This window comes from Lonchura striata, chromosome 3, assembly GCF_050655825.1.
Source record: "Lonchura striata isolate lonStrDom1 chromosome 3, ASM5065582v1, whole genome shotgun sequence".
NCBI lineage: Eukaryota > Metazoa > Chordata > Aves > Passeriformes > Estrildidae > Lonchura > Lonchura striata.
The window spans coordinates 7,558,520-7,576,311 of NC_140705.1; the positions used below are offsets into that span (position 1 = coordinate 7,558,520).

Below are 17,792 nucleotides of genomic sequence, written 5' to 3' on the forward strand. Positions count from 1 at the left end.
AACTAGCCCTTCGGGACCAACCATGCTTGTGCTAAGGAGCTGTATCACCACAGTGTGTGTTGCTGTGAGAGCAGCTGGGCCACTGCAAGAAGTTGCATGACCTGCCCACCCGGCACCATCACATGGGAAAATCTTAGAATTAAAAAAAAGGTACTGAATTAGTCTCCAAAGACAGGGATTGCACTGCAACTCCTTCCATATCCCTGCATGAGTGCCTGCAACAAATACTCACCCTCTTGCCTGCTCCTTTCCTTGCCCATGGCTCCTGCATTCTTCACTGCTCAGTGTCCCAAACTAGACTGGAGGGACTGGGAAATTTCAGCTTTCTTCTCCCCAGGAACATAATGGCTGCAGTTCAACACGTGGCAGGCAGTTATGACCCTTTTCTATTGCAAGAGCCAGCTGGGAATAGGTTTGCCATGTCTGAAACAGCTGTTCAGTTATTACACACCAAGTGGGCTTCCACAGGCCGTGGTTTTGGCTCTCTGCTCTGCTTGATTCTGGATTCAGAGATGTGCTCCAAGTACTCCAGTGAGGTCAGGCTTTTCTGGGGATCCAAACAATCTCTGGATCTTGACGGAGTCCAGTCAGTGCATGGTTCCCTCACTTCCCATAACACAACACCTCCTCACAGGTGTCTGTGCCCAGCTCCAGAGCGTCACATCAGCTGAATATGGATATCACTTGAGAGTTATACATGCTATACAATATTAAGCAGCTCTGAAAAGCAGCATTTCTGGATCATTTCTGGATCACTTCCTTGCACCTAGGTGTCTTAGTTTTTCCTAACTTCCATTTTAGGTGACAAAGCAGAGGTTCTGGATTTCTCTGCAGACTTTGCCGTAACTTAGCTATACAATTCCTAAAGCAGGACTCAGAGGGTGTGGTGAGGGTAAGTATTAAGTATATTGAGGCCTAATAGGATCACATAAATAACACAGAGGTCATTCCAAGATGATTCCAAGATTCCAAGCACATCCAGAATCTCATCAGTACAAAAAGAAACTACTGGATCCAGATAAAACTGTTTTAAATTAAAACTCAACACCTACATGTAATCTTACCCACATGCTGTATAGATCACTGGAAGGAAACACTTTATCCACTAACCATGGGCTCAGCTTAAAAACATCATCACCAAAGACTGCTGGCACCAGCAGTGGAGCTGAGGTGATGAGCTTCCCCTGATATCTGTTCTAATCTGGGAGGCAAAAGAGGTTGCACAGTACCAGCAGCAAGATATATGGAGAAAGCACAGTCTGCACTAGAGATTGATTTAATGAGTTTTTATAAAGTCTTTTATGTCAAAACCAGCTTACAACAGCCTTATCTGAGACACTATCTAATATCAATAGCAGTATGCAGCATCTTGTTATCTCTTCACATTTACCATTCATACTCTCTGAAGTTATCCAGAAAAAATGTGCTTTGTGGGAGCCACCAGGCTCAATTTTTTTGTCTATTTAATGTCTGACATTTAAATTTGTCTTGAACTAACTAAGGGTGGGAGGTGACAATTTTATTTCATAAAACCTTTCCAAGTTTGGACTGGAAGAGAAACATCTTTCAGCATCTTCACAAAAATAATTTCAAAACATCTATTTTCCTATCTAAATTACAGAGAAATATCTGTAGGAGCTGAGACTGGAATGGGAGATGCATGTGTTTAACATCTTCTAATTCAAACTATAAATCCTCCTTAGATCAAAATACTTTAAATATATAAATGCATATATGGGAGCTTAAACACAGACAACCTCCCCCCCAAGCCAGTGCACTAACTTCCATATAACCTTCTGAATGGTGGTATTACTGAAATTATATAAAAGTTAATTGAAAATACAAACAGGTTTACTTCAATAGTAATTTTTATTGGAAAATGTTCCCATCTTGCTCCAGTTGTAAGAATCAAATACAAAACTGAAGGAAAGCAACAGTTACGAGAGAGAACTTTCCTATCATCCTGAACACTAGAGGAAAACATTACTTCACTATCTAGGCCCAGATCAGAAGCTTCAATCCCTACATAACCTTCATGTTAGCTTCTTAAGGAAAATATCTCATAAAATGGCAGCTATTGAAGTGAACTTCCCAGTTGGAGACTCAGACTGCAGAGATTTTTGCATCCCTTTGACAACTTACATGACTACATACAAAGCATAACAACATAAACTGATTTAAAGAACATTTTCTTCTTCAGCATAAGCAGCTCCATTAACCAGCTCACTATTTAAGATTAACACAAGTCCATAAAGCAGGTGTTTAAACAGACCTGGTATTGATCTCTTCAATCTGGAATGAATTTTACTGCCAATGCATGGACACATGCTTTTAATATATATACAATAATGAATTGTCTGTGTCAAGACAAGAGGCTGTAAAAATATGAACCCAGCATTTTGACTGTTTCATGCTAAATTTCATTAGATAATAAAATGGCTTAATGAATCAGGTCTGCAGCTTCTTCTGCAAAGTGCTCACCACTGAACGCTACCCATGGCAAATTTGCTAGCAGACGCATCTAGCTACTGCAGTCTGAACAGCCCAGCTAGAAGTGAAATAGGCAGAAAACCCATTCAAACATTATCCAGTGGATTACAAGTGACAGAACAAATAAAAAAATACAACAGACATCTGAAATGGGAAATCACTCTTGAATGTGAAGCAGTTGGTATTGAAGAACATCCAAAACATGCCTTACCTGTGTAGTGCACCACACACGTCTGACCCTTCTTTGGAAATGTCCGTCCTGTTAAAATTATAAAAGGTTAATCTTTTATTTTCTCTGATTGACCTGGCTATGCAAGTTTATCTTTTAAGAGGAAAATGCTGAACTGGTATTAGCCATTTGGTTACATTAGGATACCTGAGACATCCACATGACAGCTGTAGATTTAAGTGGCTCCTCATACAACTTGGAGCAAACGTCTTACAAAGAGTGGCTGAGGGAGCTGGGGGTGTTTGGCTTGGAGAAAAGGAGGCTCAGAGGGACCTAATTGCTCTCTACAACTCCCTGACAGGAGGTTCTAGTGAAGCGGGGATCAGTCTCTTCTCCCAGACAAGTGGAAGATAAAAGTGAGAGGAAATAGCCTCAAGTTGCACTGGGTTAGGTTTAGATTGGATATTTGGAACATTTCTTCACAGAAAAGGTTGTAAAGCATTGGGTAGTAAAACACTGACTGCCCAGGCAAGTGGTGGAGTCACAACCCTTTCAAGTGTTCAGAACACACACGCATATGGCATCTGAAGGCACGGTTTAATGGTGAACATGGTAGTGGTGCCGGGTTGACGGCTGGACTTGATGATCTTAAAAGTCTCTTCCAACCTTAACAACTGCATGATTCTATGACTGTGTGTTACCAAATCACTAATATGCAACACAGGAATGGGATGGTTTAGGGCAAAAGGTCCCAGTTTGGCTGTGTTTAGCTCTTAGACCAAGTAGTATTTTTCCTAGATAAGTCTCCCTATATATACACGTGCATTACATATGCATTTACATTCTGTAAGTGCAAAAGGACAGTCAAAATCTCATGGATTATAACTTTTAATAATTCTCAGAATGTTTTTGCTATAATTTTTCAAATAAAGTCTCAGTCTGACATTGTGAGAAAATCCATTTGTATTCACATCTCTAATGCCTTCCACGCAAGAAAGACAGCTCTGTGAGGGCATCTTTAATTAGCAGGAATGGGGTTTACAGAAATTTTCACAGACAAAAGCAGTTTAATTTTGTAGCATCAGGCAACAGTAAAGCAGTAGTACACTGAGTTCTTTTAAGAGCTTGATAGCTCCTCCTAAAATGTTCATAGTGAAAGGAAAAAAAGCTTAAATTATTTGCTTGACACAAGATGAAATTACCATTTCCATTTTACTTGTTCTAGGCACTGCTAAAGGTACTGAAACCTAAGGGATGACTCTCTAGGCTCAATTAGGTGCCAATGGTGTATTAAAGATACTAACCATGATTTCTCAAGGTTGGCCAGGGGAGTGCCCAGGTTCAGAAGAAATTAAAAATATCAGTGTGGTTAATTATTAAGGAACATCCTTGATAGAAAGTTAAAAACTGGGGATTGAGTTAGGTTGTCCACAAAAGCTGTGGATGCCCTATCTCTGGAAACATTCAATGACGGGATTGATGGGGCTTGGAGCAACCTGGTCTAGTGGAACATGTCCCTGCCCATGGCAGGGGAGTTGGAAGGAGATGATCACTAAGGTCCCTTCCAACCAAACCATTCTGTGATTCTATGAAACTGAGGCTCATCTCTTAGTTGGCTTTTTGGCTGTTTGGTCAAAATTAACATGATAACAAGTTCTGCATTACAGAGCACTTCAAAGGGTATAAACCAGCAGGTAGCACACAAGCTATGGCCTTAGGGATCACATGCCAAAACCACATGAGCAATAAGTGGTGAAGGGCAGGATAATATGATGAACCAAGATTTACAACACAAAAATTGATAAAGTGGTACTTCTAAGGGCTACCTGAACAGCCTCGTTCATTGGCTTGGCTGGCTGGAATATCCCTCATTGCACGTTGCACAAAATGCAGCAGGAATCTTTTAAGGTCACCATGGTATGCTAAAGTGGGATCCATCTCTTTTAAATTCACAGCCATTTAAACCACGGGCAACTATCGCATGCCAGTCTCCTGGGCTTCCTCTATTGACAGCAAAGAATTAGCAGTGCTTTGAGAGAAAGCCAGCCTATCCAAAGGAAGGCAAGACAAATTATTCCCTCGAGATGGACACAGAGAAAACCCAGAAGACTGCTTTAGACTAGCCAACTAACCTGAGGAAAGTTATGTGAGAGGAATCCTACCGCCAATAAAACAGGTATTATTAAAATGATCCACTATTATACAGAGATCTGAGAAAAGCAGTTTCAGACCTTATGGACACACACTCTGCTCTGTGAGTTTACAATCAGCAAAGCCAATGAAGCTACATAATTTCACATCAAAAATAAATTAAAAGCAGAGATTCGCAAGACCACTGACTCACTGTGGCTTAAGACAGTGTTTAAAGTCAGCTGATTTTGATTAAGACTTGCAACCAAGAGAACTAATCCATATAGCCTTATTTGGAATCACATATTACTTACAATGACAGCCGTGATCTATTTAATAGATAGTAAGTACTACTGTGAGGTAGTTCCATCCTCCTTCCTACTCCCAACTCACCACCATTATTTATGTGGGTATAAGTATTCTTTTTTTACATCTGTGAAACCAAGAGAAGAATTCGATCTCTAGAGCAAAACAGCACAGAGGGAGAAGCCAATTAGAAAGCATACACAAAGAATGGAAAGATACTGGGCCAAGAAACTTAATCTGCAATCAACTTGAACAAATTATTTATGGTTGCATATCAGCCAGTGATGAATCTGGCCTATTATATAGCTACATTTGTATGTTAGAAATCACATTATCTTAAAAGAAAAAAAAAACCAAAAAAACAAAACACAAAAACCTTACGGAATTATAATGCCAAGGAAGAGTAGAACACTGCGAATTGGCTCACGAAAGCCAAGCGCCAAGGAGAGGTGACTGCTACCCGGGCTGCACATCAGCCCTCGCCAGCATCCCACGCTGGACCGGGAGGCGGCGGCGCCTTGCCGGGGGATGCCGGCACGAACGGTCGGTGGCCCCGGCGAGGCCGGGCTCGCCACCGGGGAAAGTTTGGGCTCCCCGCCGGGCGCTGGCGCTGACCCCGCGCTCGGGCCGTGCAGCTGTCAGCGGATGCCACAGGAACCCCGGCCCCCTCGCCGCCGCTGCCGCCGCCGCGACCCCGGGCGGGCGCCTGGCCGCGCTCCGCCTCTCCCGCACCGGGGGTTCGTGCCCGCGGCGCTGCGGGGGCGGCCGTGCCTCCCTCCCGCCCGCCCGCTCCCCGCGCTCCCCGCGCTCCCCGCGCTCCCCGCTCCGCCGCCGGCGGGGACGCGGCTCCCTCGCTCCCGGAGCCCCGCGGTGTCCGGCCGGACCCTCCGTCCCCGCGCTGCGGGGCTGCCCCCGGCACGGCTTCGTACCGTCTCCCGGAGAGATGGTCTCGATCTCCACCCCCATGGCGGCACCGGCTCCACTCAGCCCCGCTCCCCGGCGCGGACCCCCAGTGCGGGCAGTGCCCCTGGGCGGCCGCGGGCAGGGGCCGCCCCGGCTGCCCGTCAGCGCCCGCAGCCAATGCGGGGCAGGGGCGGGGAGGACGGGGAGGGGAGGGGAGGGGTCCGCCCGCCCCCGCTCCGAGCGCCCGGGGGCCGCGGGGACCAGGGGAACCTTGCGGCGGGGGCATCCCCCGCCGGCATCGCTCCCCCACCCCACGGCCGTGCGGAGGGTGCTGCTGCCATCCCTCGGGCAGGGCTGGCTTTAGCGATGGTGCCCGGCGGAGCGCTCCTCCGGGGGTCTCGCCGGCGTTTCCCCCCGGTGCCCGTGCCCGTGCGCAGTCCGAGCGGCGGAGGGCTCAGGGCGGCTGCGGGAGCAGGGGGTACCGGTGCGGTACTGCTGCAGGCGCGCTGGCCACACAGGGAAACCAAGCGCCGCGCTTCAGCCCGTCCAGACACAGGACACGGCCGAGTGCGAGTGGAGGGTCGGAATTTCCCGGTACAAAGAGCCATGGAGGAAGGCATCCGTGCTCGCACGACGTGTGCGCTGAAGGGAATGTCCCCCCGGTTCTACCGGTGAACGGCAGCATCGGGGCAGTGGTACCCACCGCTGGTGACCCCACACAGCAGCAGCAGCGGCAAGTCTCCAGCAGGCTGGCATGACCTTGAGTTGCAGTGTAAAACAGTGTCTAAGTTCCTATTCATATCCATGTTTTAAACTGGAAAATCTGTTTATGTGTGGTGTTCCCATGATGTGAGATTACGTATTCAACCTTGCTACAACTACTTCTGGGGAATGTACCTGAAACAGACTATTTCCTCATGCACTTACAGTGTATTCGAATCTCAGGAGTTTCCACTGCCTCTAAAGGAATAGTTCTGTTTGCAGTTCTGTGTTTTCTGAGTTAAAAATAAAAATGGAACCACAACGTCATCAGTTTTTCAACTGAAAGAGCTGTCTGTATCCATCTAATTCCAACTTGCACTTCTCTGACATTGCTTTTTCAAGATTTTTATCTGCTACAAACTGGGTTCTCTTCAGGGAAAAGGATCTTTCTCTGTGTGGGCAGTTGTCAGGATGACTGAACTGAGGAATTACTGTGCTGGTTCGTAACTGCAATAATGTGGCCCTTGCTCTTGCATGCATGCTCTGAACTACACTGACCATCTCCACACAGCTTTTCACATTACTCTGATCAGACTGTTTCTTCTCCTGGGTGCTCAATTGTATCTATCTTTCTTTGTGGGTCAGATACTCTGAAATACCAGGACTGGCTGCCTCTCACTCCCAAAAATGGGCAGGTGAGGAAAATCAAGAGCTCACGCGAGTTCAGAAGCAGTAATGAGGGCTGAACATGGATTCCTTTCACCTGCCTCCCATTCCAGTGAATTCTGCATCTGCAGGTAGCATGTACAGAATAAGCAGGCACTTACTGAAGTTTATCAGAGGAGGTCTGTAACAGTGGAAATTCTGAAACGGGATTCTTTTCCATTGCCAGTCTCAGAGTGTCATTTGACTTCTGATCAGTAGAAAGATACTAAAAATGCATTTGAGAAATAGGAAAATGCCAGGTAGGAGGTAAGTGGCACAGAAACATGTGTCTTAACACATGAACATTGCTAATTCCAGAGGTGCCTCTGAGTCATTACAGAGCAACAAGGACAGCACAAGAAAAGCTGAGCACATAAGGGGAGTTATAAAGGGAAATTCTAGGTACATGGTGTCCTACACCCCCTCTTGACTTTACAAGAAAGAACTGCTTTCATCCAGGCTCCAGGTAGATGTCTGTGTCCTCTCAGATGATCAGAGCATCAGAAGGCATAAATGCAATGAACAAAAGAAAATGATTCTTTGCTGTGTTCACTTTAGCTTTTATAATTGCATGTTTCCTTTGATCAGGCTACACATCTCTCCACAATGGGAGAATAGGTTTCTCAAGTTGTGTCTTGTGACAGGAGATTGGACCTAATCACATAATAGACATAGTTCAGATGGGATCACAGAATATCTCCTTCAAGTTTCATCATAAGTAACAGGCCTTAAAGGCAGATCACAGAATACTCAGGCAGACTGACAATCATAATAAAAAAGCAAAGGCCACCAACAGCAAAATTCAGAAGCCACAAAATGGGATTAGGAGGGACCAAGCTGTGGAAAATGTTGTATCTACAATCTTCCTATCCGATAGCCTCTTGCCCCATGGTGAGACTGTAAATGCTTCTTTAGGGCATGAGTTAATTAGATCCCCCACACTCATTTTCCCAAGACTATGGAAAGAAAGGTAAGGCCAATTTCCAAGACAGAAAATAAGGATCTGTAGAAAGCATATCAAAGTTGTTGGATGAATATGTTAAAAAATCTTTGACACCACAGATATTGAACCAAAAATAAAGTTATTTTTCCCCTCACAGTATTCACTGGAGGCATCGAGATCCTTAAATACATGCTATAACAAGTCTATAGCACATGAAGATCTAGGAAGAGTAGACTAAAATGAGGAATGCCCACATCTTCAGGAAAGGCTCTGAAATACAAGAAAATGTGGTTTAAAACTGGCAGGGAATTGGAGGGGAAACAGAAAGGACAAAGGGACTAAGAGGGAAAGTTCATGACCAAGAAAATTGATAAAATCAGATTATCAAAGCAGACCAGATTAGTGTATTAAGAATGCTCTTTGAAAGTCATTGCATGTCATTCACCTGCACCACCTTTGGGATCCAGTGTATCTGTTTCAAGGGCAAAGTCCAGTAGTGTCTCTCTCCAAAGCTCTGTAGAGCTCACGTTCCAAGTTGTTTACCACAAGATCTTCCCACAGCATGTTTTTCTATCCTGGCACCAGAAAGACCAGGCTGGAAAAGTGGAGGGCTCTCTCAACACTTATTCCCAAATATTTTGATAGAACCACATGACTTCAACATCTAAGATTACTCAGTGGTCACAAAGAGGACAATTTGCCACAGTCATTATGAGAAAAACCCAAAACCTCAAAGTTTAGCAGATGAATATCCATCCCTGTTTTTTTTTTTTTTTTTTTTTTTTGTAGTTAAAACCCCTACAGCCAGCACTGTTTGCAAAATATTTATGCATTTCCACTTTTAGGAAGACAAACAGTTTTCAAATTTTTTAGGGTGTTTTAACGTTGTTCATAGCTCCTATATTGTGAAATCCCATTCTTCATTGTTTTTAAAATCTACAAAGCATCTACAAATCATGTGTAATAGATTCCATATGCACACAAAGAACACCCCTGGAAGGCAAAGCACTAAATTTTCCATAAATGGAAAGCACAAATTCTGCAAATGTAAAAATTCACAGAGGCCACAAAACACCCCCAAGAATGCACATTTCCCTCACCAGCATCCATGGATAAAAAGCCAGCATTGCTTTGAAATCCAACCAGTGTGATATGAATAGTGAAAACAAACTAAAAATGTGTTACCAATACTGACCTTTCCATTCAGTGAACCAACATGTGCAACCAAGTAATTTTAATCCCAAAGTGTACAGGTCATGCAAAAACAGCACCTCACTGGAAAAAATCCTGACCAAAAAAATAGCAGCCTGCAGAGCTCAGCAGGTCATGTCACTGCGAATGTTCCTGTGCATCATGAGCATTGACAAAAGAGAGTCAGCCAGAATCCATGATTCCTCTCAAAGCACATGCTTAGGGTAAGTCTGACAGCACACCCACAGTGACAGCCATGTGATTAACAGATGAAACCCAAAAATCTCATTGTGCCTGTCTCACTTCTCACCACTGCTGGTTACCACAGGTCTGCAGCACAGTCACCTCCTCCCAACTGATACTTGTTCCAAATGCCCCAAAACAGAATAAAATTTCCTCCTGAAGTGATTATTCTGAATCCTCATCTTCCTCTTTGAACTACTTATCCACATCTGTATCTATAGTTTCGTCTTGCAGCTGTAGCTCTGAGTGCAAACTGCAGCTGGATTTTTTCAGTAACACTAAAACTGCCTTGAAAGCCACCATCTCTCTCACCAAGCTCTTCTCAACTCAGATGTTCACATATTCTCTCACAACACTTATATGTGAGTCATTATTAAGGTCTCAGACCTGATCTTCAAAGCCTTTTACAGGACCAGGTGAGGTAACCTCAGGTATGCACAGGGAAGACTCCAGCTCATCAGGATATATGCCAGCAGCTACTAGAGTCAAGAAATTGCTAGTCAAGTTCTGGAATGGAAGTAAAAATTCCACTAGACCAATATCTTAATAATGAAGCTTGCTTCCAGAAGAGATTAATGCAATTTAACACTTCCAAAACCACATGAATTTAGACAGACTCATAGTCTCACATACTTGTCTCCCCAGTACAAGGACATACTGCAGCAAGCCCAGCCATTCCAATGCTTTTAGTGGTTGGAGAACATGGAGAGAAGGAGGGAGCTGGTTTTGGGAAGCTCTGTATTCTTCAGCCTGCAGAAGACAGAGAGAAGAAGGATCTCAGTTACTGTCTACAACTATCGAACAGGTGGTGGAGAGGATGGTGTCACACTCTGCTCAGAGATGCCCAACAAAAGGACAAGAAGCAATGGACACAGGTCATAGCAAGGGCAATTCTGACTATATATGGATAAAAAAATCTTCAGAAGATGAGTTATCAAACAAGGCCTAAAGGAACCAGAACAAACTGATGTCAGCTGTGTTCCAAGCAAGAAATTGAACCATATGGCCTCCAAAGATCCCTTCCCCTAAACTGATGTATGAGTCTGTAATATTTTTCATGCAACATGGAGAAGGAAATGAAAAAATGGTAGTGAGGTTAACCACAATTCCAACATTGACTGCAGGATCTTAAATCAACTTGCAATGCATAATGCTTCAAAGTGGTTAATACACTAGCTAGCACCTCAGATGCAATATAAATATGAAATTGCAACATCCATCCAGACTAATTAGCACACATGCAGATTGCTGCAGTGATATCACTTCACTGCCTACTCCTTTGAAGGCAGCTTGCTGAATTGAAATTATGCTCTGAATTGCTCTGTCTCAATATTTAATTTATATAGGAAGAATGATCATTCTACCTCATTTATTTATAAGAGATATTTATATTATATCTCATTATAATATAATGATAATATAATATTCCAAATACTTCAGGGGAAGAGATCCTCTTTTATTATAAATAAAAGAGGGCAAGTCACACCTTAGGACCCAGAACCTAAACTCAGGGTCATGAAGTGCAGTCTCACAAATAAAATTTCCAATAATAACAATATCTTAAGTAGACAGTCCAAGAGGACTTAATTTTCTCTTCCACACAGTAGTTCATAGCAAAAAATTGATTTTAAAAGTAAGTAAATCTATCTTTCAAACTGTGGAATAGTACTGGAATTACATATATTGCATTTATTCTGTAAACTAATTATTCTGGCTCTGTCATTTATTTGCCATGGAAGTTACAGAAGAATGTCAGTGGCCTTGAGAAAATTTGTATTTACAGGGCAACACATTTTCTGCTTTCTTCAGTAAAATTATTTCTCTATAGTTTTGGTATTTATTCTACTTGGTGGAGAAATGTCACTGGCAAGACATATTGGAAGCAGTTCAAACAACAGGAGAAAACCAAACAAGCCACAAATATTATCTACAAGCTTTTGATTAGTCTTTCAATGATTTTGGAAAATGTAACTGTGGAAATAAAATTAACTGGCATTCTCAGTCCTCCAGATAAATGAATCAAGGGAACTGGCTAATGGACTCAGAAAATTAAGACTGTATTTGTTTTCCTTCATTCTGCATGTGCAATTACAACACTATCTAATGAGTTTCTAGAACCTCTTGACCAAAATGATCTGAAGTTATAACTAAAAGTTCAGCAGCCAAAGAGGCAGATTGTAACATATCAGGGTAGTTACAAGTAGGAGAGCACAGAAAGATTGTAAAAAGTTGGGGTTTTTTCTGCATGATAATCCAGAAACAGCTTTAATTCCAGATAAGTGTCAACAGATCAGCGGCAGTCACTAAAAATCTCAGACTTTTTACATTCATCTCTAGGAGAAACACAAACATCTGGTATTCAGTTCCTCATTAGGGTTGACCCAGCATTTGACCTTTAGCTGTCTTAGAGAAAGATGAGGCTGAATCAGGCATTTCAGGCTGTGTACCTGTGGTGGCTGAATCCTGGACAGGTATTTAGGCTTAAACTAACCAAGTGGAAATATTTCTAATCCTTCCTACTAGGGAAGCAGGGAAAAGTATTTTTAGTTTTATTTTCCATTACATTTGAAGGCCTATCTAAGATAAAAAAGAGGGCCAAAACAGAGCCATCACAGCATTTCAGTAAAAATGTAGACCCACAGGACCTTCAATACAATTTTAGCTTATGCTTCAGCTATCTTAAGGGCTGTGGATTAAAAACATCATCCACTATAGCTCAGTTTCAGCCTACACAGACAGTTACAGGTGAACTACTTAAACAAGCAGGTGGATAGCAGCACAATGTTACCACAGTTTCATTTCAATTAGCAGGTTTGTGTTAGAACACATTCATCAATATTTTTGTCTATATCAGAGAAGTAGGGAGATACTATTAGGTCTAACTAGCAAGAACATTTCTATGGGAGACTGAGTGAAAGGTGTTTTATTACAAGGATATACAAATACAGCTGGGAATCATCTTTTTTCAGACACTTCTGAAATTGTCCCAGGTAGAACCAGCAACAGCCAACTATTCAACTATCTTGGACATCAGAAGTGTTATCACCAAACACATCCTGTACATCAAGCAAAATAAGAGCGACCTCACAATCTTTCTCAATCAATATTCTCAGTTTAACTGCCTGAACAGATGCTAGAACCCATGTGATTCAGAAGTAACCAATTTTGATATAATTTATAAAATTTTATTTCTATTGCACTTTCCAAAACAGGTGTTGCTAAGAGTTTGACTCTGTCATTGTTGACCAACCAGTTTGGATACAGGATTATGTCTAGCTCATGCTGTTCTGAGTTCCTTTACAGTAATAAATTACTTTCCCAGAGCTGACAGAATTTAGTGACCTTTTCAACTTACCAAGCTGGGACAAATATGAATCTGCTTAAAATATTGCTATCCTTTGTTCTTCTTCAAGTCTCAATGGGTTTTCAATTGAGAGTGATCTAATTGAGTATGCACACTGTGGCAAAGAGCATTTAGCCATGCAAGAGGTTCCTAAATTATCTGATGTGTCTGGTGGGAATTATAAAAATATCACTTCAAGAGTATAAATTTACATCATCATGTAAAAAATAAGGTAGTAATAAGAGACCTCTACAAAAACAAATACATTTAATGCCTATGAAGAAAATGACTGTCATAATTTGGAAGCTGAATGTTGACTTACAGATGGAAAGACCCATTAGATCACTCATTCCCTCTTTTTGCCAAGACAGAAATATATCCTAAAGAACATTTCATGCTCTTCTGCCCAGTATAATTTTTGTAACATAAGTGCTGGAATTTCTGTTGAAAACCTGATTACTTTATAAAGCATGCACAAGAGACTGGCATGTACATATGGGAGCATTAAGTCAAAAACCAGTGGTTTGAGACAGGGAGGGCATCAGCAGTGGGAAAGATGTGGGTAGGAATCATGTAGCTCTAGAAAGAGCTATTGGTGGGCTGATCACTGGTAAATGTTCTAGTTAGAACAGATATGCACATAATGACTACACAACCATTCCTTGGCATTCATATGTCCATACCCATTTCCTATCCGAGTACTCCAGCTAGACTCATAAAGCAAGAGTTATTCATCTATTTTAGGTACTTCAGGATGGAATGAATCATGCCCTAAAAGTATCTATTTTTCACCACTGACTTTTAAGTGAATCAGGAAGCAGGGTCTGACTTAGACAACTGTAGTGTGTATGTGCAGAGATATGTTAGAGAGCTGAGCTCCATGCTGTTGTCCTAACGGGATCTTGGGTACTACCTTCATGTAGGTGGTTATACCAATTTACTTTAATGCAAAAATACTAATTTGTGGGATGAATCCCACACCTACAATTAATTGAAGCATGAGTCTCATTCTCTGCGACCATAATCATCCTGCTTTTCTTCCTAATTGCTCACCAGTTTTGCTTTAGCATTGTGAAGGCCCAAAAAACATTAAGCCCTTGATGAGAGTGAGAATTAAATGGCCTTCTGAAAAGACTTGGTTCTCTTCTCTCCATTCCAGTGAACTACAAGAGTCTCACTCTAAACCACAAAAGGGAAGGCTTGGGTGACTAACAACTACTTTGCCAACTCTACTCACCCAGATGCACTGGATTTCTATGTAAGAATTGCATATTTGCCTTGCTGTTACAGAGGAAAGGGAATTCCAAGAGCCACAAACACCAAGAAAGCTGTTGACAACACACCTGCAAGAATGACAGACAGTGCCAGTTAGAATGATGTGATGAAACATCTCTGGTGCCTTCCCTGAGACCCAGAGGGATTTCAGAGAACCCAAGGTCCAGTGTCAGAGAGGTCACCACAGTCAGTTATACACATATGACATTTGGAGAGTTGCCTTCTAGCAGCATATCCCTGAGGGTAGAAATGAGCTCACAGAATTTTTAAACTTCTACAAGAAGAGGCAAAAGTTTTATCTTGCTGTAGCAGTATCTTGTCCATCATATGTGTCCCCATGCTAGGTGCCTCTATTTACAGATGACAGATCAAGCCAGCCTGGTACCCTTGGCCCAGGCAGTTGCTCCAGAAAGGTAACACCAAGGGCCTGCACATATGAAAAAAATAATCTTAGAAGTGGTGACTTTCCTGCCTGAAGTCTCCCTAGTTTGAATGTAGCCCACATAGAAAATATGAGGAGCTTGCCTTTACACAGTAATTTGCATTTGTGGTTTTTTTAAAAATAAACCAAACTTATTAGCAATTTCTTAAATGTATTTATGTAAAAATTACAGTTTTTCATTAGGTATTTCCCACTTTACATGACATATATACAAAAACATGTAGTTGGTGAGTAAAATCCTATTCTGAGAGCAGGAAGAGCACACAGACATATCCCTGTCAGAAGAGCACTGATTTACAAGGCGTGGATCAGTGGATCTGCTCTGACAGATTTCATATTTTGTTTCTTTATTAACTGTGCATAATTTCTACATTCTATTCAAGTTAGCTTATGACAGATAAGTACTTTTTAAAATCAGATCTCAAGGCAAAGAAATGTCAGTATGAAAGAATAAAGAGATTTAGTATTCATTTATTACATAAATAAATACTCAAGCTTCTCAAAAGTGTTGAAGTCAATGACACACCTGCTTAAATTGGTGAATTCATGGTGAGCAGCTTTAAACAGACATACTTTTGAAGTAAAAATACCACCAAGTATTAGACATTTCATGAAACTGAGTTAAATTAATATTGCTCTTACATTTTTATTACATATTGAGCTGGATCTCTCTTCCTCTGAAGTCACCAGGAATATTAACATCTATTTAATTAACTTGAAGCAAGACGTAGCCTGGAAGAGTTATTTTACCATGACTAAAGGAGAAAAAGAAGTCTGAAATTCAGCCTTTGTAGCAAGGCACTGAACTCAGATCCACAGAGATATTTAGATACCAATCTCCCACTGGACAAGAAATAGACAAGTAAATATATTTAAGAACCTTGAATTCATTAGCTGTGATCCATTTGGACACAAGAAGTATTCGCTCTTTCCTGAATAGCAAATAGAGCAATGTGGAAAGACATCAAAATAAATCAGTATTATAAGAAAAAGCAGTTCACCCTCTGCAATGATGAAGGCTGGATTAATTTTCCAACACTCATTATGAACCATGGGAACCCATGTCTAGCAACTGGCAGCTATGTACAACTCAGTGTTCAATTCTGGCCTTTATGTATGACTTCTAAAAACCATCCCCTCCAAAGCACCAAGGACTGCCTGGCTGGAATTACTTTGCTGGAGAGAGCAGCCAAAGTGCCACCAGCTGAAGCACCTTGTTTAAGCCAAAGGTGACATTCTGATCTCAGTCACACCAGAGCTAATCAGAGGCACAGAGATGCTAATAGATAAGAATCTAGCTTTTTGTAGGTGTAAAGCTGTGGTTGGTCAATGAAGTGTCTCAGATTTCTAACTGTGGTATTTCCAGGACTGTTTTCAATTAACAGTCTTTATTCTGAGTGTGTGCTATAGAGATCTGTGCATACCAAGGTGATGGAAAAATATTTTTTTTTCAGAAAAATACGCTTAACTGAATGAGGGAACTTGTTTTTTCCACTCATTTTTATCCTGTGGGTTTTTTTTTTAAATAAGGTTGTGACAAACAAAAGTTTAATGTCTCTTTTATTCACTTTGTGACTTCTTTGATCCCCAGTACAACTTGTTCAAATTCATAACCCTGGCATAACTTAGGTTTTGTTCCCCACTGTATACTTTACAAATATACATTATATATTTATATTTAGATTTATATGTATATGTGTATATTAAATATACAAATATACATAAATCTTCCATTATTTACAGTTTTTTTAAAGATATAAGCTGAAAGATAACCTTATCTCAAATGAATTTTCTCATACATGGTGTTTATGTGGGTACCAGGGGATTCTGTTCTCACAGAAATTCCTCGCCTACATTATTGCCTCTCACCAGAAGCATGAGAGGAAATTCTCCTTGAGATTCTCAAATGTTATCCCAAATGGAGTCTGAGGTTCCAACTCAATTGCTACAGAATAGAGCTCGCAGTGTGGCTAAACCCTGCAGATTTCAAGGAGCACTGAGCCTTAGAGAGCTTTGAAAGGGCCACAGCAAATTCATACTTACTTGACTCCCCAGCTCACTACCATGCCAGTGGAACTTTGTGGATGTTGCTGTCTTTGTATCTGTGTATCTCAGATAATTAATTAGAAATAAGTATGTTTCAGATGAAGTATTCTTCATATGTATAAGTATGACTTCACATGAAGTCCAATTTCCTAAAGCCTTCAGAGATAGAAAGAAATCTCACTGTAGCTCTGCCGCAAATATTTTTCAAGACTTCAGTGTCTGTGAGATGACTGGAATTCCAAAATTGAATCTGATTCTGGCAAACTTACTGGCTAACCTCACATATTCAGCTTTGTTTTACCCTCTGATAATGTCATAGATACTGCTGAAGAGCAAATGCTTTACGAGATGATGAAATTTTTTTAAAAAAAACAACAGCAAATAAGTCCAGTCTTCCACACGAGTAGTCAGTTCATGCTCTCAAGATGTCAGCATAGCTGGCAGAATACACATTATCCCTAGCAAAATATCTGAGTATTTCAGTCACACTGAGGCAGAAGTTTCTGCATCCAAACCTCATTTTAGGTTGCTAGAATCCAGCTGTGACAGTTTCGTTAGGATATTTAAAGCACAGTGGTGCAGAATATAGATGAGATACTGTGCCAAAGAATAGCTTTATCAATTTCAGCAAAATACACCCAGAAGACAACAAAGCAGTGAAACACCAATATTTTAAAGTAAAACAAATATATATTATACAGACTCTGACAATTTATGGAGCTGCTGGGATTGTATTTTAATGCAATCTATTCATTATAACTGCTATGAGTAAGAAATTTTCACTAATATAAAAAAAAAAACCCAATAATCCTGCTATAACTTGGAGGAAGTTGTCAGAGCTCCTAGTGAAACAGGTATGGCAGAGTGGCACCTGTGCCACAAATAGTACAGTAAAATCATTAAA

At 41.4% G+C, this 17,792-nt stretch overlaps 1 protein-coding gene across 2 annotated transcripts in view; it reads right to left on the minus strand.

Annotated features, from left to right (window-relative positions):
- The window catches only part of FKBP1B (FKBP prolyl isomerase 1B), a 45,382-nt gene extending 39,210 nt beyond the window's left edge, over window positions 1-6,172 (minus strand). Inside the window, exons 1-2 of one of the 2 annotated variants that reach the window (XM_021529784.4) lie at window positions 6,025-6,172; window positions 2,702-2,749 (exon numbers count right to left, since the gene is read on the minus strand). In XM_021529784.4, coding sequence (XP_021385459.1) covers window positions 2,702-2,749; window positions 6,025-6,061 — 85 coding nt within the window. In that variant the 5' untranslated portion in view covers window positions 6,062-6,172. The remainder of the gene's footprint in view (window positions 1-2,701; window positions 2,750-6,024) is intronic. The other variant, XM_021529785.3, reaches the window with a different exon arrangement.
- Between the last annotated feature and the right edge of the window lie 11,620 nt (window positions 6,173-17,792).